This window comes from Cariama cristata, unplaced genomic scaffold (genome assembly GCF_000690535.1).
Source record: "Cariama cristata isolate BGI_N322 unplaced genomic scaffold, ASM69053v1 scaffold11806, whole genome shotgun sequence".
NCBI lineage: Eukaryota > Metazoa > Chordata > Aves > Cariamiformes > Cariamidae > Cariama > Cariama cristata.
In genome coordinates this window covers 13,050-39,074 of record NW_009622746.1, presented here as the reverse complement: position 1 = coordinate 39,074, position 26,025 = coordinate 13,050, and the positions used below count along the sequence as shown (strand labels likewise).

General features: G+C 41.0%; 1 protein-coding gene across 1 annotated transcript in view; it reads right to left on the bottom strand.

Annotated features, from left to right (window-relative positions):
- The window catches only part of LOC104163447 (tubby-related protein 4-like), a gene marked incomplete at its 3' end in the record, with an annotated part of 53,967 nt that extends 28,173 nt beyond the window's left edge, over positions 1–25,794 (bottom strand). The window contains exons 1-3 of the mRNA XM_009702459.1: positions 25,453–25,794; positions 10,974–11,102; positions 10,499–10,660 (exon numbers count right to left, since the gene is read on the bottom strand). Coding sequence (XP_009700761.1) covers positions 10,499–10,660; positions 10,974–11,102; positions 25,453–25,794 — 633 coding nt within the window. The remainder of the gene's footprint in view (positions 1–10,498; positions 10,661–10,973; positions 11,103–25,452) is intronic.
- Positions 25,795–26,025: the final 231 nt, after the last annotated feature.

Sequence of the window (26,025 nt, the reverse complement as noted above, 5' to 3'; positions counted from 1 at the left end):
AAATTCTTTTTATTGCCATTAAAAATTCAGCCACTGCAAAATGAGTTCTTGAACTGACACAAGAAGAGATATCACCACAATCCACACGCCAGCTTGGAGGGAAAGCACTAGGTTTTCTTCAACTGCCTTTATATCTGAAAAAATTGTGAAGAGGTTTTGCTTCCTTTGGACATGAGGAGTTACCAGCCCCACACATGGATGATACACCACGAGATCAGCCAGCTAACTGCATATACACACAGCAGTGAAATTCCCATTTGAGACCATTAACGTTTTCAAAAGCAGCGCTGGTTTAGTTACCTACTTTCAGGCTTGTTCCTTCTCTCTCTTACAAAGTCCACAGGGTCTAGATAACTATTACAAAGCCCTCAAATGGCAAGACAAAGCAAATACACCGGAGATCTTAGTGACAAATCCATTTAATAAATATTGAAATACTAAAACCTGGGGATTCAAGTCACACTGGCTTTGTTTCTCTCTAAAATAGTGTAACAGAGCCGAATGACTGCAACTGAAAGACAGCCTTGCACACCGTTTCAGGAGTCAAAAATCTGTAAGTAGTCTCAACCTAGGTTCTCAAGCTACACAACTACTCTGGACATGTGAGGTGAAGGTAATTGCCCAGGTGAAGATAATGTTATTTGAAAGCACTCTGGCTAATCACAGAAATACCGATTATTAATTATACCCGGACTAGTTCCGAATTGTGTGTTTCCAGGCACACACATTTCTACATTCGTTCTTGACTCTTGAGACATTTTTCAAGAAAGCATCCTATAACAATTAGATTTTTAAGTGAAAGGAGTTGCCCTTCTATATCATCTTTACTGAATTAACAATATGCCTCAGTTTACTTTAGATGTGGAAAAGAGTTGTGGGTTTTTTTAAACTTTTGTCAGATTTCAAATGACATTTGAAGTAGTATGCAAAAGGAGCAAAAAGCCAGAAGCCGAACGCCTTCCACAGAACACCTTCTGTAGCTTTTAAAACGGACAGGACTCCGAGCCTGGACCACTGAGCTCCCACAGCAGAAGTACTCTGGAACGCTCTTCAAGCAGTGCCGTTCTCTGTTTTCTCACTAAACTCTGCCAGGAAAGTGCACACATGTTTATGAAAACACATGTTCTTCACATACATCCAATTATATATAAAAACAAACACAACTATTCGGTACTGTTAAGTGGGAAAATGCAATTAGTTTTACCAATAACCACTCAATCAGGCAAAGAGGTCAACTGATACACTTGGCAGTCTCCTACGTTTTTCCTAAGCTAGGTTTTACTTATTTCCTGAAAGATATGTTGGCTGCTGAAAGCTAAAATTTCCTTCAAAGTTTCAGAAGTCTGAGAGTTTCTGCTGGGGTTTTGTGGTTTGCTTTTTTCCCTAATTGAAAATGGTATTACTTAGCAACAAGGACTGCGCTCTCAACCAGCGAAAATGCAATACAAAGCAGTTTAGAAGCAATGTCCTTGCTGTTTTGAATTTCATAATACAAAATCAAGAAGCCCCTGGGTTAAGCTATATGCTAATGGCAGCCAGACCCTCAACTTCTGCATCTCCTTCTAGGTCTTGGGTGCTGGCTGAGAGCGGTAACTCAGCACCGTCAGGAAATACGTAGAATGGGTGGGGTCAAATATAACTGAGTCAACGAGGAGACAGGCCGAGTAATAAACTGTTACCAAAATGAGGCACTGAAGAAGAATGACTGTCTTCCTAAAAGCAAGGAAAGCAGGGAAGGATTAATCCCTTTTCAGCTGATGCAGTCGCCAATAATTCCTAAACATCTGAACACCGACAAGAAATGGACTCCTGGACAAAGAGCAGAGAGTTCAAGTCAAATCCACTCAGGATGAAACAGGGATGGAAAATAAAGAGATACTGCTCTCACTTTCCACTGGCATGCTATCTCTTTTTGTCAAATCTATGCAAAGACTACGTGATACCACTTTCCAAAGATACCACCTTTCATCTCCAATTTACTATGAAACTTGACCTTGCTTTCCCAGACAAGACTTAGCGCAGAAATCCACAGATCTCCTCCTCCAGACTCAATCATTCCAATCCTCCTTCCCTGAACCAAGGTTTCAGACTATTCACAGACTTGAACACAGCTGACCCAAGTTCAAGACCCCATTTGGCTCCTGGTCTCATTACTAACTTCCAAAAAAATCGACGGATCAAGTTCCAGTGATAATAAAGTTTAAATTAACCACTCTGGCAGCTACATTTCTTTTGAACTGAAAAAACCACAAAGCTCTGGATGAACCCAAGGTGTCCTGGGGCCGAAGCATTCTCAGCCAAGTGGCTCTGGCAAGGGAATAACACAGACTGTTTCTGAAAAATGCTGTAAAATTTCCATAGTTTGGTGAGTTTTTCCTCGGTAAGAATTACACTTCCACTCACATGCCCTCTCCTGACCAATTCAAAATCTGAACAAACAAATTAAAGCAATTTTCCTACCTTACACATGAGCAACCTTCCTACCTTCCTGCGGGAGGTTCCACTTTTATCTTGCACTACCTAAAAAGTACCCTACGTAGGTGCCGCTACCTTGCACGAGTGCGCTGCAAATCCTTGCTCTTACTATTTGTCCCACAGCTGAAGCGTAACACAGAGCTTTTCAGCAGTTTCAAGTAAGTACTCCCAAAGTACTAACGACTTCAGGCTATATGAGCAAATCTTTCTGTACAAACGCCAGCAAGGTGAGAGGAGGGGCAAACGACTTCTTTCTTCCCGACACTTCCCACACCGAGACTGGTTGCGTTTCTATTTGCGCTCGTTTTTACTTTGCTGACTCAAACACTGATGCTGCAAAAATGTAAAACGGCACTGGGTATAAAAATGCTAAGTGGACTCATTAACTGAACAGTACGACGAGTCTTCAGCTCTCCCTCCGTCTCTGCTTTGTCACTGCCACTGACATCGTTCCTTTCCTGAGGGAGGGGAAGATGTGGTAGAGTGCACAGAGCTTAACAAACCCCAGATTCTGGTCAACTAAAATAAGAATATTGTGACTTATCTGAGTGTCGGGTCAGATCAAGGTAAAAAGTTAGACGGTACACTGTTGAGGGTGAGCTGTACGTCCCAGCACACTGCGCATCCACGGGGATGCAGAAATCCATTCAGCCATTCGCTTTTCACAGTAACAAACATCAAATACCCTGTCTGCAAGGATGAGCAAAACGTTAAAACAGTTGTATTACTCCTTTCGGACAGAGTCATTAAGGGAACAGTTTCTTTGCAAGACTCATCTGAAACACTGTTGACATGAAACATTGCAGGAGCTACTGAGAAAACATGAGCCACGATGCCGTCAGCCCATAAACATCCCCCACGTTACAGCCCTCATGACTAGAACAAATGGCACCATCTCGTCAGCTCTCTCCGTGTTTTGTCACTACAGGCTGGATGAAGAGCATCAAGGGAAAGATTAGGCAAGGCACAGATGAAGTGAGTGGGAAGAAGAAAGCACATTGAAGCATCACCTTGTTGCTCGGCTCCTTCAATTACCCGCTCAATAACTGTGCGGTATCGGCTAGGGTTTCTGGCAGGAAAAACCTCATCTGGAATAAACCCACAGAGAGATGCCATGGCTCCTGAAGTCGCAGATGAACCCCAGAGGCTCTAAGGAGAACATCTTTGTTGTCTACCCTCCCCAAAACTCAAGGCGAAGCCTGTAAAGTCCTCATCTGAGTGCTGAAATCTGCAGTGTAGCTCCTCATTGCTAGTAAGAAAAGGAGATCGCAACTAAAAAAAGGCACAGCGCACCAAGCTATTTAACTCTTCTCCCTCCTTCTTTTTGGAAGTCGTATTCTCTGCAGAATGATGCATGAAAACCTGCTAGAGACAGAAAGGCAAAGGAAAGACAATGCAAATAAAACCATGTATAGATGTATAGACACCAGGGGCGGGGGGGCAGGGAAGAGAAATCTATTATTTCAGAAAGAGCTGCATAGTGCAGCTTTAAAACAACATAATAAAAAGAGATAGGAGAAAGAAAGGCTAACTAGCACTTAAAATTCACATTACTTTTTCACACAAAATCTGTCTGTCACTATTACGTGGCATCATAAAAATCAAGTCAGCAAGCAAAGAACAAAACCAAAGTGCTACCAGCTTCCAGCACGTATAAATATATAAAACAAGAATACAAAATCTCCACAAAAACACTTAAACATTTTAAGTATATATAAAAAACCCACATATTTTGTCTATAAAAGGATGCAATAGGAGAGTAAACATTCACAGAACTCCTAGCGCAAGCAAGCAGAAATAATTTAATTTTAATAGCAAGACTGCCACAAAGGTTTGAAATGCTTCTAAAAATAGTCCCAAATATTAAAGACAGTTAAGCTGTGGTGGGTTTTGTTTATCTGTTTGTTTTATATAACAAGTGGATTTATCTTGAAAGACAACTGAAGTCTCCTTCCCCTGTCCTCTTTTTGCATTTTAATGGCACTGCACAATTATGCAGCATGCGATGTTAAAATCCTTATATGCAATTTAACCATTGTCTGCAGTCCTTGTGGCTTGAATAAACTGCCAAGTTAATTAATGACACTTCTTCAACACTATAAAAAGCCTCTAGCCATTTTTCCCAGGAATCTGAGTAATTCATCCATCAATGAAAATAAGTCTTTCAGTTCTTCCTCAAAGACTGTAACTTACTGTGCAGTCCTGAGTGGCCCTAGTCATTTTAAACATAGAACGTAAGGTCATTTGATAGTCTCTGCACCCAGAATTGATGGGGGAAAAGATTCATTTTTATATGTTAAGACACAAAAATATAGATACTCCCTGGCATTTTAAAGGCTCCTTTACGTGAACCTGTAAAGATCCTTAATAAGGACAAGAAGTATTCGAATAAAGACCAAAATCATTGCTTACACTTTCCAATTTTACCGGCTGTAATTTTTTTCATTTTGTCCTTCCTTCCCTTCATTCATAATAATTAAGGTAAATATTTGCCTTCCCTATACTGCCCCAGTTGCCTGTTTGTAGCTCCCTTTCATCATTCCGTCAACTCATTAGAAGGCTATTTCAAGATTTTTTTTCCACCCAGCTAGATGTCTGAGCATAATTAAACTTGATCAGTGTGACAACCAGAATAGCAAGGACTGCCTGAATCAGACGTGTGCTACAGCACCTGATTAAAACCAAAACGGTTGGGTGAAAGGAAGCACAAACTCCTCGTTCCACAGCAGCAGGCAAAAGACGACGTAGGTGAGAAGATGACATCACGGTCAAAGTGATGCAATGTTTTCACTTATATATTCCTTATTTTTAAGTCGTGCTTTGGAAGCTCGGTAAGGCTACTACCCCTACTTTCAGCTTAGGAGTTGTTCAGAACAATTATTTCCCCGAAAAGGTGCTAACAACCGCAAATCATAGTCCACAGATGAAAACAGAGGGCAGGGGGAATCCAAAAGCAGATTGTACTCTAATAGATTTATTAATTGAAATTCCTGCCAGGTCCTAAAGCCCCATCAAAACCAAGGAGCCTGAGTGGCAAGCACATGAAATGCCTGGTGCCATCAGTAACCATTTGACAGAGCTTCTTGTTAATTAGCTCCTACCTCCCGGTGAGAATTGTGCCGTAGCTCCTACCTTGCGGCAGGCACTCGGCACAACACGGCGCTGAGCCTACCAGAAACACGTAAGGCACTGAGCGCTGTACTAGCACTTAGATCCCACCCGACTACACCGCTGCATCCAGAAAGTAGCAGGCATCCCCTCCTTCACGTGAAGCTCCTTTCTGGGTCCTGGGCTCTATCCTGAAGCACTGCAGGCAGGGTGCTGCAGGCACAGGGTGCTGCAGGCAGGGTGAAGGAGCTGAAGTTTGCCCCTGCCTTGTGCCTGTCGGGGAAAAAGATGCTGAAGCGTCTGTGGTTGCCATGAGAATAGGGATGGAGAGCAGGGATGGTGAGCGCTGGGAGCAGGAGTGACTTACAGCATAGAAACTGCCTTCCTGTGCAGCTACCGCAAACTACAAAAGATTTTTTAAAAACCCCAAACCATACAGACCTCCCGCACTGTGCATTTTGAGACAAAGCAGTTTCATCTGCTACTGGTCTCATCATTTTCTTCCAGTGTCTAGTAAGACCTCACAGTGCACGTGCTATCTGTTCCTAACGCGGTGCTGCTTTTCTCTTCCACCGAGAGCAGAATTTTGTATTGGATACAGAAGAGGCTGAAACTTGGGGCCTGTATTTACACATTCTTAGTACTAATGCATGTTGTATTGCGACGGGACCACATACAATAGCTAATGTTGTACTCAACAGGATGCAAATCACATCAGCTAACTACTTGTATACCTGTTTTCAAAGCAAATAGAGGAAGTGCACTGGCAAAGTTCACACGTACCTGCAGTCTGTCATGTCCTGGCCAAAGAGAATCCTGAATTTCCACAAATAAAAGCTTACAACAGGAAAAAGAAGGGGGGAAAAATAGAAATGGGCTCTTACAGCTGTCAGAAAAGTCTAATAATTTATACTAGCTGAATGCAGGGAACAAATATAGATTAATAGCATCTCTTGGGATAGTCAGGAATTAAAATATATTCATTCATTTTCATCAATGCTTCCCTCTATTGGAGAGTGATTTCCTCCCGATTCCCTTCTCAAACACACAAACAGCAACACAAACAACCCCAGAGAAGTCCAGGGAGTTACACTATGTTGCTATAAACAAGAGGATAATTCAGATGTCTCTACAGTTCTCACTCAGTTCTCTGGCACGGTGCCTTTCCCCATGGTGAACAGAGATAAGCCTCTTTAATAGGTAAAATCTGGGAGAAGGAGAGCGAGAGGATGGCCCAAGGGCAGCAGAAGTTGATAGAAAAATGTCAGTAGGAGCTGAGCAAGCACAACAGGAGGGGAGATGAAGCACAGGGAAGACATTTTATATGATTTGTGGGCTTAGGAAAAATCCTCACTTACTTATTGATATTGCTTCTATAATTACAAATAAACCCTTTGGCTAGACAAAACTCAAAGTTTTTCTCACTTGGGAAGTCATTCAATCTCCTTGGTACGTTCACTCCCTCTTTGCAAACAAGCGTGGTAGGACACCACAGAACTATCTCAAGCATTCTCTGATATTTCAAATTTACTTTTCATTTCTAATACACTTTTCATCCCTACCTGATCCTAGGTGAGCCTTCTCACCAGAAAAATACTCCACACGACCCCGAGGAAGAAGGCTCTACCATAGTCTCTTGTAGGCCTGAAAAAACCATTTCAAAACAGTGAGACGACCCCGAGGAAGAAGGCTCTACCATAGCCTCTTGTAGGCCTGAAAAAACCATTTCAGAACAGTGAAAGGAAGGTCACACTCCATCCGTCCCAGTTTCACCCAGGTGTGACACTCTGCTTGAGATACAGAGGACTCAGTCCTGTCAAGTCCTCCTGTTGTGCGTATTTGCTTATTATCCTCAAGAGGCCGTTGGTATAAAGGGGCACTCTGCCTTGGCCAGATGCAGGCCCTGGTCATAGTCTACAGGAGCAGGAAACGTCTGAATGAGCAAGACTACAGACACACAACGAAGTGAGCAAATCAACTTCTAGTCCTCTACAAGAAACATGCAGAATCACAATCAAAAGGCCTATGTATTGAATTAGCTGAAGAAGCCCATAGCTCAAAGTCCAGACTCAAGACCCGGGTGTGAACCACAGTAAAAAAATCTGCCGATGACCTTCACAAGAAGATCATCTGATGACATATGATACTGAGAAAGCAAGCATTGCAGTCAACCAGATCATATCAACTGTCCTATGACCCACAGAAAGTTTGTTCCTGACAGACAAGGAGAGCTCAAGAAATCCTGAAAAACAACCGAGCCACAAGAAGAATGATACCACTCTCCTTCTAAAAGAAAATGCAGAATCTAGTATTAATAAAATCAGCCAGTAACTTTTATCAGGGCAACGTACGTACCAAATCAGTTAAAAGATACAACTACAGGCTCAGTTTCAACAGGACTGTACTCCACCCTGGCCATCTCTCTAGCTCTCATCCCATCTCTAGACTCTCAAAAGACTTTGGAAAGCGTGAACCATGGAGTTTCAACCACAGGTGGCATCAGCCACTGCCTCAGGAGCTTTACGTACACGGCTGTGTCGATGCACAGCAAGGACACAAACCCAGAGGTCACGCACGCTCTGTCAAAGGTGACAGCTGGCAATACTGTAGCTCCAACCATTTCTGGCCTCCAACAGAAAAGGGGTTGGGGGAGGAAATCACCCTCCTCTTGCAGAGCTGCCACAGAGCCATGGTGAGGAGCAGCAGAGGTGACAGGCTACTGGTGTTGAATAGACAGATAGGAGAAAAGATGGAAAATGAGACTTGGAAGAAAAGAGGAGGATGCATGTAGTCAAGGGCTGAGGGTGGAAGTTTAGAGAACTGAAGACTGAGGTGAACAGACAGACCATATTGAGCAAATTTTTATTAGGACAATAGAAAACCGATACCGAGCAATACATTGCCCTTGGAAATTTAACTTTCCAAGTTAATTGTGTTAAACATCATGGGACCATGAAGTGTAACGTTTTCCAGGAATATTTTCACTAGCAATCTTCATGATGCCAGAGGGGTGACAAAGAATAGTATGAAAATACAAATTTAAACGTTGACATTCATCTTTCACTCACTGCACTGACAATTAGATTACATTAGGCAATAGGGAAGGTGCTGAAGCTACTCTAGACCAGAATAATATTCTGTTCTCATTTGCACAGATACAAATGAGGAGAGAAATTAGATAAGCAGATAAGCTAGTAAGGGTGTCCATTTCTGTATCCGCTTATTTGTGTGTAATATATGCAATGTCCTTCCCCCCGCCAGTTTGCTATTTTTAGTTTGAACACAGCTTAGTACCCCAGTGAATCATATTTCCTTGTGCCTCCAGAGGCAAATACATCTAAACACATTTCAGAAGATCACTTCTTTCCACCAACTCCGCAGAACAGTACAAAGATCCATCATCACTTAACATGCAAACCCCAGAGTTAGAAGTGCACAGAGCAACGTCAAGCCCATGGTTGGATTTGGTCTCTATTTCCATGAGTTTGTCAGGAGCAGAGTCTGTAACTCAAACAAGTGATTTTTGCACAGCTGGAGTTGGCCTTTATGTTCAAATACACTTATCTGGTCACTGAACCAGTGTTTGTTTCCTGGAATAACCACTTACGGAGCGTCTAGATTAGAAAGTACAAAGATATTGGCTAAATTGAATTAAAGGCAGTCAGTCACCCCAAATCAGACACCCACGTGAAGGTATTTTCAAATACAGCAGTATCACACAAATGGGGTAGCCTCATGTTTAAAACATAGGACCGAGAGCTATTAGATCTTAGTTTCTCCTCCTACTTCTGCTGCTTCTCTTTTCCTCTTGATCTCGAGTAAATTATTTATTGTCAAGATTTACATTTCCCCAGATTCAAAAAGAGGCAGTTAGACTCCCTAGCTTTAAAGAGCAGTGTTGAAATAATTAATTCATTATTCTTTGCATAGCAGTCTAAAATTATTAGATGCTGCCGCAGAAATGCATATTATTAGTGCTATTATATTCCACGAGCAATTCCCAAAATAACTCTATCTTGGGTGGAGCTAGAGTGTTCTAAATTGAAGTCAGTGGTACCTCGAGTCTTGAACCAGCACCTTTTCGTGGCGGTGTAAAATGAAGGAAGGAAAATAATCCAGTTGTGATCATAACACTGTTTCTCTTTGCACTATTCTACCCCCATCCTTTCTTTCAGTACTGTATTATGCACACGTTAACCTTAACAATGGCAAGCACGTAGAAGGAAAGACCGTTTCAGTAAGCCCAACAGTAAATGGCAAAGGGCCACTGTAAATTCTGCACATGAAACCAATGGGTTAGCTCAAGCCCCGCTATAAATGGTGATGTGACCAGTATCATATACTTCTTTAGAAAAACATTAAAGAAGAATCTTTTAACCGGCTTTTTCAAAGCTTAGCAAGTTTTGGACTCAATGGTTGGAAAAATGGCCTTCTTTCAAATTATGTGGTTTGCTGAGAGGTCTCTCTGACACTCCATCAATTGGATCCATTTGCTTGTGTGAAGGCAAACATAACCATCTCTGTCACTGGAACTGCTTTTGCTGCAAGTGCAGACTGGACAGCTGTATACAGAAACGACCAGTCAGATGTTTACTAGGTCAGGCTGTATCCCTGCTCAAATGTATTTTCAAGATAGCCGCATCAACAAATTAGGGGTACAATTACAGATTCCAGGCTCAAACAATTGACTTTGAATAAGACTGCATGTAAATCAGGGTGAAAAGTGATGATCGGTAACTTGGTACATTATCATATTTGCCTAACGAGAATGACAGGATGAATTAAATTTTCATTATCTGTGGGACCAGCAGTTTTGAGAGAAACCGTTTTTGTGACCATTTTACTTTCACAACTTTTTAAGAGGAGTATTCTATAGCATATGAATGCAAGACAATACCTCTAAAAGCCCCGTTACCTGTTGGTCATCTGGAGTCCATATGCCACAGGTGATCTGACTCTCCAAGTTTATTTCTGAAGACCAGTGTCTTTGTCCGCTGACTGAACCGACCAGCACGAATCCATCTCTATAGGAGATAAGTGCTTGAGTCCCATCATGGCTCCATGTAAAGTCGCTTACCTTAACATACCAAAGACAAGAAAATAGATATATGGGCCGTGTAGGAATTTTTTGTTTTAATAAGAGGTAGCACTACACAGAACTAGACAGGGCAACTATTAGCCCAATTGCAGGTCTGATGTCATGGCTATTAGATAAAGCAACTGTCCTTGCCACGTGTCTTTATGATAATTCTTGCATATCCCTTTCAGTAAAGAAATGTTTAATTTTCTCCTGTGTTTTTCGAAAGGTATAAAGCACCATTTGTTTTCCTCTTCATTTTGCCTCTCAGGACTTGATCACTCTCGACCGCAGAGAGAAGATGCATACCAACCTGTGCCCCACGATCATTCACAAGCTCCACAGACCATCTGCCTTCGTATTGTATCCAAACAAATATTCCTCCATCTGCATCGCAGGTTGCTAATTTCTGGAATGGTTCGTTCCATCTCACCAGCACAACCTTAAAAGACGACAAACAAAAATGACATTAGCAAACCCACGTGTTGTGCTAACAACTATTTAACAAGAACCAGTTAAGCAAGACTGCAAAACAAACATCGCTGCATTTAAATCCTGAAGATGTACAAAACAGCAATTTTCAGCGCAGCGTTAGGCGCCTCTCAAGAACAGCTGGAATCGTTTTGTCATGGCTGGCAGGAAACGCACAATCTCTCACCGTCAGGCCTTTTTGGAAGGCATCGCATGCTTTCAATAAAATCATACTCTACGCTGGAACGCAGGGCTTCATTACAGAGGCAGCAACCAGGAGGCCCTGTCCAGACCATCCAACGCTGCTTCCAACGATTGCCCTCTCCGTAACCTCACAAACCATCAGCCTCTATGTCAAGTCATCACCTCTTGCTAACTTCAAATGAGGTTGCATACACCGGTATCAGATTGAATTCAAATACTCAGATCAACAGTGACATGAAAAAAAAAAAAAAAATCAGAATCCCAAATTATTAAAAAATAGAAATTTCATAGAAAAGTGGCTTTGCTACTGAGTGCAGAAGGAACACAAAGCAGTTTTAGGTTCTTCTTTCTGCATTAGAGCTATCTGGGCTTTTCTGGAGAATATAATCAAGTCTATACCTACCATATTGCACTCTCATTTCTAATTAATACCAATCTAACAAATACAGTATCTCTTCAGACCTCAGTATAAAACTGAAAAAAGCATGTCATCCTACTGTGTGAAGCAGAAATTAGCAGTAAAACCATTCAGCTTCTGTTAGCGACTTTTTCTTAAAAACTTTTTTTTTCCAAATAGGTTTTATTTCAAAAACACGCAAATATAAATAGGATGCTTACATTCATACACAAGGGGATTCCCCCCAGTTATTTTGCTGAGACACAACATACACAAACAAAGAAAACACATATTAAATAGTCAATCAGTAGAGCGTTATTTTAACTACTTAATGGGCACCCAGCTCTAACGATGTTTTTTTCATAAATCTAAAGAGATAATTAATCATCTAAAAGAGACAGAAAGCGAAGATTTTGCTGAGATATATTTTGCTGTTTACAGAGATGGACTGATCCTCCTGAAGACTCCAGTCCTAAGATGAGCTCTGAGTAGACAGACCCTTCACGCTTCACAATGAAATCAGCATTTTCAGAATTAAGATATAAATACGCATACCTGAAACCTAAACCTGACAGCTGAAGAAGGATGATCTTACACTTATTTGGTGAGTGCTACACTTATCCACAGAGTGTCAGAACTTCAGAAGTGGAGCTCACCAGCCTGAAGCATCAACAACAACTGAACAATTAAAAGACGGCAAGAAAAGTGTTTCTTCATGCATACATAAAGATTATGGGGAGAAGCGAGTATGACAAACCACCTCTCTGCTGTTAAGCAGCTAAGAAGAATCCCATTTGAGATTTTGCAGAAAACCACTGGCTTCTACTTGATTAGAACCTTGCAGCTGCACTCCAAGTCGCCAGTCCTGTCTCCAGTTGGGTAAATTATGCCATTAGATGGATTACATCACACGCTGCTTTTTTTTTAAGATTTTTTTATTGGAAAAGAAGTAAACAGAATATCCCATCATAGTAACACAAGCAGCTATACTTGGGTAGAGGTTTCACTTTGTCCCTTCCATCTAAACAAGAATAGGATGGATTTGTCAAAATTTTGTGTTCTTTTTGGTGTAATTCCCATGCACAGAGCCATCATTTCATCCACCTTGAGGCAAAATGCAACAACGATGTAACTGTACTTGCCAGTAATGCCTAACAGTATTACAAAAGAAGCAGAGAAAGCCCATGGATAACACCGAAAAACCTTCAGCTTTAAAGGCTGGGAGCCACTAAGGCTAGCAATGACTGTTAATGAGTGGAAGGTACTTATCACCACTAAAAACTGGACCTTTAATGCTCAGACACTGCTCACGTGGGACATTACATAGATCGTACAGAATAAATTGCTAGAGAAAACTTAGGAACAAACGATAAAACTAATTGTTCAAATAACATGTTTTTTAGCACCATCAAAGGTGCTACTATCCGTCTTAAAATTGCCCTATTTTGTCTGCCAAAGATTTGAGATGAGCATATGATTTTACAGGTTAGACGTACCAGTTGATTTAATAATACGAATTATGGGCAAAGTGACACCAGTTAGCTTGATGTGGTTTGTCTCTTTTCTGTTTTAAACAGGAATCTTGTTAAAACTTGAAGATAACTTTTGATTGAAATTCTGTACAACCTGTCCTTTCTTTGGATTTGATAAAACGTCCAAGGGTACATTTCAATGGAAACTAGAGCCTCCCTCCCTCCACCCCAATTAGATACAAACTAGTAACTTCCAAAATAAACTGACAGCTTTATAACCACAAATTAAAGTGAGGCAATGTTTTTATATGCCTTCTCATAACATCCTCATAAGGAAGCAAATTTGTAATTTGAAAACTCAGCTTCTTTAAACACGGAGGAAATGTTATCATTTTATGAGGTCATTTTAAAGATGCGTCCATCGTTTACATTTGACATGTGACTACAGGTGCTGAGTTCGCAGCTGCTCCGAGCATTTCCAATTTCATTTCAGACACTTAACATATTGAAGCAGAGATAAAGAAAGGAAGAAGGACTGCCCTAAGTATTAAGATGCCTTTTGGCTTTTATATTGGCTAAAACGTAAAGCATATGAAACCGCGGCCCATTGATAGCACGCTTAAATAACGCATAAGCTTGAATTACCCCTCCGCAAAGAGGAATTTTATTGCTAACCCATAAACACAAAGGTATCATTACTTTCACTAACAGCTTCAACTCGCAGGGGACCCACTTTTAGCTCTGCCTTTATGGTGCTCTGCTTCCAACGTAGCATCTTCACACAGGTACTGAAGGACTAAACAGTTTTATGTTGCCTTGAAAGAGCAAAAACATCGGTGTGCCAAGGAAAGGTGCCTGTGGACCATCTGCGGTCCCCACAGCTTTTGTCTACCGCCTAATTATTTTGCTTTGGTTGCTCTTTGTTTGTGGGGTTTTTTTAAAATAGTATAAAAATCACAAACTGTGTTTGTCCTACTCTAGACAAAATTTCTATCACAGACTTCTAAACTGTTAAATCAGCTTCTAAACTGCTCTCTCGTACAGGAAATAATCTCCCACAAATAAAACTTCAGGGAACTGCTGGCCTAATACATTAAGTACAGCGCAGAGGCCAATATGTTGCCCCCAAACAGGACGCTTTCCAGAGAGTTCAATGAGCTTTTGAATCAGGGTCTTATGTGTTCTTTGAGCTCCTTTTTATACAACGCATGGCGGTGAAAAATTTGTTTCAAAAGTGCAGCCTTCAGTATCTTCACTAGTTCTGTTTTAATCATCAACTTCACTTTCAGAAATTAAACTTAATTAATCCTAAAGGTGCTAGGAACTCTCCCCAAGAACTGACTGCATACTATAGTGCTGCAAACACAGCAGAATCAGCAAAAAATAAAACCTTCAAAAATTATTTTCATCACAAATTAAGGATATGCAAGGATTTGTTATCCTAATTATTAAAAAAACTTACTTATGCATAAAATTCAGAGGGAAAATATTGTTAACTTACACTTGGGAGACAAACCTGTGCATTCATTTCCAGTACTACAGACTAATCAAGAATGAAATAACTGATAACATTTCTCAACTAAAAAAGTTGTGCAAAGATAAATTATAGTTTATGAGCCTGAGTTACTTCCCTGTACTGTTCATCCTCACACATGCTCCATTTGCAAAAGGCTTTGTCTGGTGGCAAAGGAAGCATTTGTATTATTCTAATTGGAAAAACAACAGACAATTTTTTTTTCTTTTTTAACATCTCTTAATTATGCTTTAAAATTTCCATTTTCATTCACTCTAATGCTTTTTAGTCCACTACTGCAAACAACAAAGCAAAGTCCAACCATTCTCTGGCCCGGAAGATGTTTCTTAGGAAGGCACCTCCACCGAAAGACCATCGTGCAGCTAGCAATGTTATTATTTATTAAAATCTTAGACAAGAAATTTTGAGTTACTGCAATTTTCAGAGTAGCCCATATGTGACTGATAGCAAATGTGACCTCTTCCCAACAGAAGCCAGGTTTGGTGATTTAAATTTATCATGTGCTATTAGCACTTTTATTAATTTTTCCACATTTTCTAACATGATACAAGTCCTCTAAAATCCAAAGCATTCTGAGAGCTTTTGTTATTCCTAATTTCATTACAGTTTTTGAAGGAGATGACCAAGAATATGATACCAATCAATCTTCCAAGAGCAGGAGTCCTTAATCTAGAATACCATACAAGTCATTACTGAAATCTTACCGCTGTAGTTCCTAAAATATACAGTACATAATTGCTATAGAGGCAAGGGACAAACATCTATAAAAAATAAACAGAGCAGTTAGCTCCTAGAGTTCCTTACCCAATTTAGATAGATTTCATTACTGATACACTGTAGTGTGTCACAGTCAGTCTCTTTTTTTATTCTCTGATCCTCCATCCATTTGACTGGGGAGCAGGCATACACTCTGAAGGTAGAGGTCTTCTCCAGCGTTCATGTTCACACACGCGATGGAGATGTGCTTGCAGATGGGACTATCGTGGCAATAGAGAGTAGAGAATACCTGATGGCAAATACCTGATTAGAGCACAATGTGCTACACCTGGAAAGGCACGCTCCTTTATCCGGCATGAGCATTTCTGAAACTACAAGTGAAGTAGGCACCTTTGCAGGGTGCACAGGGTGTCACACATGGTAACTCCATCGAGCATATACAATACCAAATATTCTACGGAATTGCTGGCCTCCCCCCACCCCCCGCAACAAATAATACTGCATTTCTAATGCTATTGAAAGTGCTGATCTGCATCCACCCTCCAAGCAGCGACAGCAAAAGACCTAACTGATCTAGGGCAGAAAAAGAAAACCTAATAAAGGAGATGAGGCTGTTGCCTACAGCAGTGGAGTACAGGACTCTGGCTATCCAAAGGCTCCTTCCAATCCTGTGCTTTTAGGAAAATACTTCAGTTTTTAAAGGAACGTATAAGGGTTGAAATAAAGCATTGGAAAAGGGGACCGGTGAATCTACCTAGGATCCCTGAGCATCACCTATTTGCTCTATCGAGCAATCCTATTAGGCAATCCCCTAATAAACAGATTGCCCTTCACTCGTAGTTACAAGTATGGCGAAATGCGTGCATTTAGTGCATACGGCACGTGCAACGCACTGGCACGCATTATGGTTTATTAATGGCAACAAAGATGAAGAGATGTGTAAGTATATCTATCAAAGTAAAAAGAGAAGTGCACAGTGGGGAACAGAAATGAAACATAAAAGTAAAGGGACCAGAGAAACCAATAACCACCTTTGCTTGCTAATACAGTTCTGTGTCTCTCTCTACATAATATATAGAGAGATAGATACACATGTATAATGCGTGTATATGTTACATACACATAACATGGGTGTGTGCGTGAACACACATCCCTATTAGATCCCTGAGGAAACTGTGCCAACTTTCTACATTTGTTGACCTGACATTAGTTAACTAAAGTGGATTTTTATAACTAAAATGCAATTTGAAAGTGATACCAGGCGCCGAGAATAAGCAGTAGGGTCGCAGTCAACAACCTGTTGCTTCTTACTATACTTTACCTATAACCAATGCTTGGTTCTAAATGGTTCTGTGGATGTTTAGTTCAATGAAACGTAAAGTTTAACTATTTTTAAATATTAGTATTTTTAAAATAAAGGCTATTGAAGTTTCTCTCTCCTGATTTCTCATGCTGCAGATTGTCTGCAATTCTTCTCATGTTCATCTTCACTTATGACCTCCATTTCTTGCCACAACAATAATGTCAGGATAATTCTCTCCATTCAAACTAATTCAATCCTGCAGACAAAGAGCATTTTTCCTACCTAATAACACTAGACAAAAAAAATCAGCAGACATGGTAGACAGCTAGTCTGCCTCTCCTGGGGTGGCACACCCGTCTTCCTATCCTACTTGTCTTACATTGCACTCTGTAATGATACACTCCCTGTATCTCCCACACCTGCGGAGCTTTGACTTTTTCTTTCCAGTGACATTACACCCGGGTGGAAGCGCTTCATTTGCATACGGAGCTGTCAGCTTCCAAGGTATGATAACCATCAAGGAATCATTATTAAGAAGAAACTACTACTATTAATAACAAACATTGTGGTGCAGCTAAAGAACGGTAGATTTATAATATTCAGTGTCTACATTTCTTGCGAAAAAAGGGGCTGCGCGTTACATAGTGGGTAAATAAAGGGCAAATGAGTTCTTGGAGACACCATCCAAATCTTTCGTATTGCTTTAGTCTACATAACAAGAAAATGAACTCTCTTCCTGGAAGGACTGGAATAGCCTCCAGCTATCTCGCGGATGGATGTCCTCTTACCCCTGCCGCCGGAGAAGCTGTGGTTGCTGGTGATGTGCGCTGATGGCACGGCAACAGCTCACAGCACCTGGGGGCTTCGGTTGCTGCCATGGGCAGCGCTTCCCACTGCCACTCGTACATTAGAGGTCTGCCACTTTATCCCAGGATCCTACATCTTCCTTGAAAAAAGTGTATTCCTCTGCCACAGCTGTCGTCTTGCTTTTTCTGCTCTTTGAAAAGGAGCTTCAATTTCTATAAATACTTCTAAATACAAATAACAACATTCTCGTTGTTATAAAAGCTACTAACCGCAGGGCTTTAAAAATACCAAAAAAACTATACAAGGACCAAATTTTAATAGCCTTTTATTTTTCACCTGGAAATCTGATTTCATGGTATAACATTATCAATAAGCCAAGTGTGACATCTGTGTCAGCTGGGGACCTAACCCTGCACTAACTGAAATCAGAGGTAAGGCTGGACCAGCAGTAAGGTGCTGACCTTAATGGACCTGAAAGGTCCAGGTCCAACTTTGTACCTTCTTCTGACCACAGACTTCTCTGTGGCCTTCACGTGAAAACCTACTCCAAAGCAACTACATAGAGAAAAGGCTTGGCAGGAGCAGCGTAGTTTACCAGCAATAACCCTCTGAGTAAGCGCAGAGGAGGTACCCATTCACCCAGTGCTCACTCGCTCTCTGTGTGAGCGGCTGGTACCTCCTGCAAGTAATAGTGTTGATGCTCCCCAGCAAGTTTTCTCTATTTGCTTTGCAGATGAATGCCACACATGCCTATTTTTAAAAGGTATCTTGGGGTTGGCATCCAACCCACCACATATACCTATTTTTGAAAGGTATCATACGGTTGGCATCCAATCCTCAGTGGAAGGCAGCCTGACCTTTAAAAGCTCTAGGCAATGATTTGGGGAAATAGGCAACTGCAAGAAAAATTTGTTTTGATAGCTACTTTGAGGAGGGAATGTACTTAGTGTGAGTAAGATGTCATCTTAAAAATACCTAGACTGTCAACATCTCACTGAATACATTTAGGAGCCTTGATAGTAAACTGCCAAGATGAGGACTCAGAAAGGCTCTAAAGCTTTACAACCCTCCTTACGTTCCTTAAGTCATACACTTCATTGTAAGAAATACACTCTCAAAGTCTACTAATCCCAAGGATTTGCCACATAACCATTTTAGAACACAAAACGTGTCATCTGACCACCTCCCTTAGAGGAAAGCATCCCCAATACCCCTCTCAGGTACCAAACAAGAAGCATTATGCTCCTACAAACTCCCCTGCTCACAGGGCCAGTTCCAAAGGAATTACTCTTTTCACTTTGGAATCACCACGTTTAATCGTGGCTTCAAAGAACTGTAGTTGTCAGGGACATTAAAAAAAACCAAAACAACAAAACAAACAAAAACCCAAACCAAACAAAAACCAGAAATCAGCTGTATCCAAGGTATAGCCGATAAATGCATCTGGGCAGGTGAGGATCTTTGACGGGTCGCTGGTCAGAACTGGAAGTTGCATGCGAGAAACAGAAATGACAGGCGGTATGAACCTAACGTGGATGACAAGATGTTGGTATCTGGCTACCAGTTCTCATTTGAATAAGTTTCTTAACTATCCCTTCAAGGGCCGTTAAAGAAAATATTTGGGTATAATCTGAAGGAAAAGAATTAAGGCATGAAAAGAGTGAAGAAGGTCTGAAGTCAATCACCCATACGCACAAGATATCTGCACGCGATGTTCTTGGAAGGGAAGCGGGTGGAGGTCTGCTCATCTCCCATCTCACAGACAACGGAGTGACAGTGCTAAGGAGTATGGTGTGGTTTTGACTCCCTTCCCCTTCACAAGGATACTCCAGTCCCAAAAGCTCTTTCACAGAAAAGATAACGGTTTCCACTTTAGAGTTATGCCATGCCCGCTTCCAGTGAGGGAAACTCCTTTATCGCAGGTACCTTACTACCACTGGCTCTTATCAATGCTCCTGCTGTCCTTAACCATTCCTGCAAGATACTTCTGTTTAATTGCCCATCCATACTCCCCCGATGTGCAGAGGCAAACCCAAGTTCACAAAAAATAAATCAAAACTGAATGTTGATAAGGATGAGCAAAGGATAAAATAGTACTTTCATCGCCTTCCTTTATAAGAAGAAAGATTTTGCTTTGTTCCAGTTTCCATACAGATAAAAACACTATAATAAAGAAAGAAGAGACGACTATCCTAGCTAAAGATGAAGAACTGTTTTGCCTTAAGATTAGAATACCCAGAGCAAAATGATTCCCCCTTTCTCTACCAAATGACTGACGAGCACCCCCAGGAAAGGCCCATCTCTGTTAAAAATAAGACACATGCAATAACTGTGCAGAGCTGGCAGTTCCTTGGGTTTGAGCATCTACAGTCAAATATTTTCCCACAAGAAAAAAAGCACCAGATTTAAAATTCTGTGGTATTTAGTCTACATTAAAGTACATGAGCCTAATGCTCTTTTCACTAAGATCTGACAAAATTACATTACAGATGGTATAAATCAGAACCATTTTACAACCTCCACATTTACTACATTCACTTTTGGGCTGTGTATAAGAAGCTCAGTGTAAATGAACCTCAAGCTTTAAAAACAAGAATAACACTCACTGACATCCACCTATGCATCATCGTCATATATGAATTCAGAGACCACACACATCTTTGTTAGAAGTTCTAAGGAGAGGGAGGAAAAAACAAGCAAAACACCCTACATAAGACAGATTTAAAATTCTTTCTGCCTTTTTTTCCTGGCTAAAAATACAGAAAAATATCGGATGCAGAGACACAGACACCCTGCAGCAGCGTCTATGGCTGTTATTCTGCCTCTTCTTTTTAAAAATACGCAATCAAGGACAAAATAACTGTTTGGAACCATGTATTATAGCCAAAATGATGGATCACCAACAAATTTAAAAAACCAAAACCAAAAAACAACAGAGGAGACAGGATAACAATAAACATTATTCCCACTCAAAATGAAGTAGCTCTGCTCTGCTTTCTCAACAGCAGCTACTTAGGAATTCCTACAGTATCCTTCTACCTTGTAAATGCTCTCCAGTTTGGGAATACTCTCAGGGTAACAAATTGTTGGAAAAAGTCAGTGAACTAGCTATGGCAGAGGCACTCTCCCTTACCCTTGATCTTCCCAGTTTGGTGGTTAAAAATTCCTGGTGAAGTGTTCATATAATAGTGAAATCTAATTTTATAATTTACATGTATATATGCATTCACAAGAACATTATTCAAGGAAAAAAAAAAAAAACTACACTTGCACCACTAGGAAACTTCAAAGGAAACTCATAAAAATGTAATATAAATGTTATTTATAGAACTGTGCTAGTTAACACCGAGGAAGGAGGCAGCACAAGTCCTTCACCTTCTGGAGTCTATTCTGAGAAGTGTCAGAAAAATAATGGGGTCTCCTGACCACATACTGAGGATCTGCCCGTATCAAATACACTAAGTCTGTCCATATCAAATATTCTAAGGTAACAGATAATTTTTCACCCGTCAGATATTCAAACTCATATAGCACAGTAATTAAGTAACATTATTGCAGGTTCCTGAACATCATCATTAGTAACTGTGGTAGAGATTTTCTAATCAGAAGCCAGCCAGTGACTCTCTTGATGATATTACAGGGCAGACTATAACTTAGCTTGTACATCTACTTAGCTGAAATCACTCTAACAGTCCCCCAAGTAAGTTTTATATGGGACTCGACTGCGGCACGAGCTTTGTGCAAGCCCTCTCCATGGAAATGAACTTCACCTTTTAAGAACTGCACTAAAAACTTCATTTTTGTCAGCAATGTAAACAGAAAAGATCTTAAAATTCAGCGGGAAGTGTCCAAAAGTGTTGTCCAAGCCTGATTATTTCTCCGACAGCTACAATACCTCAACTTTAAATATTTTTTTCAAGAATGAGAAAGTAAAAATAATCCAAACTTCAGTAAGAGCACAGATCAGCTCTTCAAATCTATTAACGTTTCCCAGGTGAAAATGGCTGTGCACTCATCTAATTAAGGTGAGTTATAAGGCGGACCAGAGACAAACGTATAGCTGGGCGTTTCACTGCTGAAGTGGGACTACTTTACTATCCCAAATTCCCAAAGAAATACTCAACTATCGTTATCCTGATCATTAAGTCCAACTGTAAGACCTCTGTGTGAGTTGTAGAACATTTCTGGCCATCTGAGGAATATCGGTGACCGTAAATTAGTCACAGAAACTGAGAAAATAAAGCATTTGTATAATCTTTATTGGACTGCCTGGGCTGTCTTTGCCCGACTCACAGAGACCATGCATCCCTAATCCTTCTGTGAGAACGATGAAATTCCACTGTGTTACTCTGCCAAGGTAGGACACAGATAACTAAAAATCACAGTATTTACACGCAAAATATGAAGTTTGGCCTATTACAATAAATAAGACAGCAGATACCTACCAAGAATTACTTTGTTAATACATATATTACCCCCATGGAGGCTCTGATTCAGGCTTGAGATACACTGGCCCACCAGATTTGCAAAAGATAGGACACAAACTTCTGACGATAAAGAAATGCCATACTCTAAAAAATGCCAAACAGGAGATTTTGAAAATGCCACCCTCGATTTGTCTGGCCTGCAATTCCACACAGCCTGTATTGAGAGCAAACCCCTGTAAGCAGTTTTATCCTCATTTCTTACTTCTTCATGAAATAAAAACTGTACCACGATGCAGTTGGCCAAGTGACCAATAATTTTATTTGTTTGACTTTCCAGAGAACAGAAGGGAGCTATAAACAAGGGGATCAATCCGTTACTTGGATAGAAGGATTGCAACAGGCAAAGCGGACAACTCCGGAAAGCACAAATCACCGCCAGTCCTTTTTACTGCTGTGGCATAAAGGAAATTCAACCAGAAGAGACCCTCATGGTGTTGGAACTGCACAGTTTACGAACAAGACCAGTCCTTGAAGTTTTTATCCTTGAAGACAAAGCAAAAAGCAGGCTGGGGAAGCACTGGAGAGGGCTGAACCACGGGTTGGGGATGCCATCCCTGGGCACCCTAACAGGACGTAAGGGTCACCCTGAGACGACCAGATTGTTGGCCATAAGGGTGATGGGAAACTCACATCTGACTGTCTAGGACAATACCTGACCTCATCTAATGCAAATATTAACAAAGATATTGATGACTTGTGGTGCAGAAAGCAGTCTTCAAGGAACTGAGCTAAACCAGAGTCGTTTCTCAGAGACCAAAGAGCAACAATATTCAACCTTTAACAACCCAGCCAGTATAGGAACCACAAGCTAGAGATCAAAGTTGTCTGATCTGTAGCCAAGAGCCTGAGCCAGCTAGCTTATAAGCACTGCATCACTGGAAAGTCATTTTTATAGTTTAGATAGTTTATCCTTCAGTTCACTCCAAAAAGAGAGAGGAAAAGCAATAAGAAGTACACACATTTCTGTTCTTTTTTTCCCCAGTAAAATCCTTAAGAAAGTTTCATCAGGCAAAATAAGCAGATGTTTTCTGTCCCAAGTCACTTGCTTGTCAACGAGCATCTGGAATACGACCGAGACAAAAACCTAGTGAAGGAATCAACTGTATTTAGGCAAGTACGTCTGTCTCTGCACTGCCTCTACACTACCTAGATACCATTTCCCTCTTTCCTGTCACAACGCAACCGGCTCTCCTTCCAGGTTTTCAATAAAATGAGAACTGATCTACCCAGGCACAGCAAAGAAGCAGAGGCAAGTGGCTACCAAATTTTTCCACAAGTGAAAAATCTCCTAAATCAAAAAGGAAACTTCTCTACCATTTTATTTCCAAGCAAAGGTATCAGTACTTAAACAATGGCTTTCCCATGACGATTTCTACATCCTTGTCAAACACCCTTAAAGAGTTAGCGAGTTACCAACTTGAAAACGACTGTTCCAAACGGTAAGCTTCCACCTAAGCAGGTGCTACCCCACCTCAGTGCCTGTCCATGGCCGTGCTACCAAGCCTTCCACACCAAGCCACTGCAGCCTTCCTCCCACCACAAAGTCTTCTTCCTACTCTTCAGGCGGGCACACTCCATGGTCAAGTCCTCTCTCTATATATATTAGATATTTCCAGAGAAGGACTGTAGACTGCGTACACAACTAGCAGTGTAAATTGATCCTCCCTGTCCTCAATTCTGTATTTTCCAATGGTTTGGTTTAGTTTGGGTTTTGGGGTTTTTTTACTGTTTATTCATCTGCATCATTTCTCATGCCTTTGTATGAGGGAAAAAAAGCCCCACACCTTTATATTAACCAGCGGAATTAGGCAGTAAGACAAGATTCTGCAAGAAACTGTGGAACAAACATCGCTGAAGTATTTAAAACTGTGAACAGACAACATGGATTTAATAGGTATCGTTAAATAAACACTGCCATAATGCAAGAGGTTGCCCCTAAGTGCTATAGGCTGGGCTTTCTGACTGCCACGGTTCTATGAAGTTCAATTTCCAAAGCAGAAAACACTGCTGCTGTACTTCGCCTTAGCAAGCAGCAATGGCATTACTTTAGACCGGGCTGAAGAAAATACTTGCCTTCATTCTGTGCATAATTTTGGTGTCTTTTCTTTATGACGCTTTACAGATTTTAAAGTAAAGGGGTTTTTAACATTCTTAAAAGAGCTTAAAAAGCAAGAAAAACAACCGACGTTTTGAGATATTAGATTAAAAGCAAATAATAAAACAAAAAAATGGATACTGGCAAAGTGAAGTCATGCAAAGAGTCAGCAAGTACTGGAATGACATGAAAAACCAAGGAAGGTAAGACATTATTAAATGTTACTTAAAGTAATAGGACGGTGTTCAGGAAACTCTATTTTAGGTTAAATACCAAGTAAAGGTTCCAGTAATGAAAGAAATGGTTGGACAGCCTTCTAAAAGAAAAGGTGGAATCAAGCCAACCTTTGGCAACACTTCATACAAATTTTCACGTAGCATTAGAAGGTATATTGCAGGGCCTGACTTTTTTTCTTTGTGTGTGTTAACGGACTACACGTGGTTATTGCAGTTCAGTGGTTCTGTTATCAAAACATTATTTCCTCATTCGTTAACTGAGATTTAAGAAAAAGAATTGTGTTTTAGTAATAAATACAAGCATAAATTATCATCATTTTCTAATTTTTTTATAGAACAGTATCACTTTAAAGCTCACTTGAGTGTTGAAGTGTTGCACATATATGGAATAAAGACATATTATTTCAGCATGATAAGTATGTAAATAAAAAGAAAGATATAGAACTATTCTACGCATGAGGGTGAAGGGGAATGATCTATGACTTTATATAGCTATGATTAAATCACAATTTTTGTGTCTGTCTATAGGCTGGGGGTATAGGTGATGGCTGCCTGGATAGTCTGTCATCATCTTCATGTCTGCATGTAGATCTGCAAGGAATTGGTCGTTCCCAAAAGTTCTGCTGTGTATTACAGAGTTGTGCTCGTTACACTTTGAACTGTTAGTCTGCTAGCATCTCCAGGTACAATAGCTTCCTAAAGAGCAAAACAGTCTGGGAGTCATTCACTTTTTTGGAAACTTTTAGCAACAAAGCGGTGACATCACCAGCGCGATGATCAAACAGTTCCATTTGGAAACTGTTCACGTTATTTAGTAGTTAGTGATCGGGGTGGGGGGCTAATAGTATGAGGTGGCTCTGAGCAGATCATATCATAATAGAGAAATCAGAGTGTCTCCCTCTCGCCAAAAAAAGGGAGACGGAGGGTTAGGGCGACAGATCAAAAGTATGGAGTCAAAAACAGGACCCAGGAGCCAACTAAGAGTGCTTTTCACCAAGAGAAGTCCTCTACGCAGTACCAAAGAGTACTCTGTGGAGGACTCAAGGATATTACACGGACTGTCACGTACCACAACGTTTAGACGCAGGAGTGAAGGAGCCCCAGTAACCTGACTGGTGACCAAGCTTAGCCAGCACGGGGCAGGAGATGAAGTTGAGTCGAGAAGGCTCCAGCTAAGCATCCCTGGACGGTGGAGCACAGGGATCCCATGGCCGCAGGTCTCAGCCACCAGTTTGCTCTGCTGTCCCCTGGCCCAGAGCCTCAGCTGGAAGGCGGACGCGTGGCTGGGGGCCATCACCGCCTCCTCCTGCTCCGCTGTCCATCCGCCCAGCCCACCAGCCAGAAGCTTTTCAGCAAATCTCCAAGTCAGCGCGAACCACATCCTTGCAGTTATATCCCGCTTTGCTACCATTACGATATGGTAATTAATTCCTTCAAAGGATGTTTCTGTAGAAAATAACAACAAAAACATTGCTGTACCCTATTATGCCCGTGGTATCTGTGATGCCGACACCTGCCCAACTGCTTTGTACGAGCCATGGCACGGCCAACCCGCCTGGCCTGTGACTGCACTCCCAACCCTCCTGACAGTGTGTGTGTCACCAAATCTCCATCTCAGAAGAATGATTTTGCTCTTAACGCG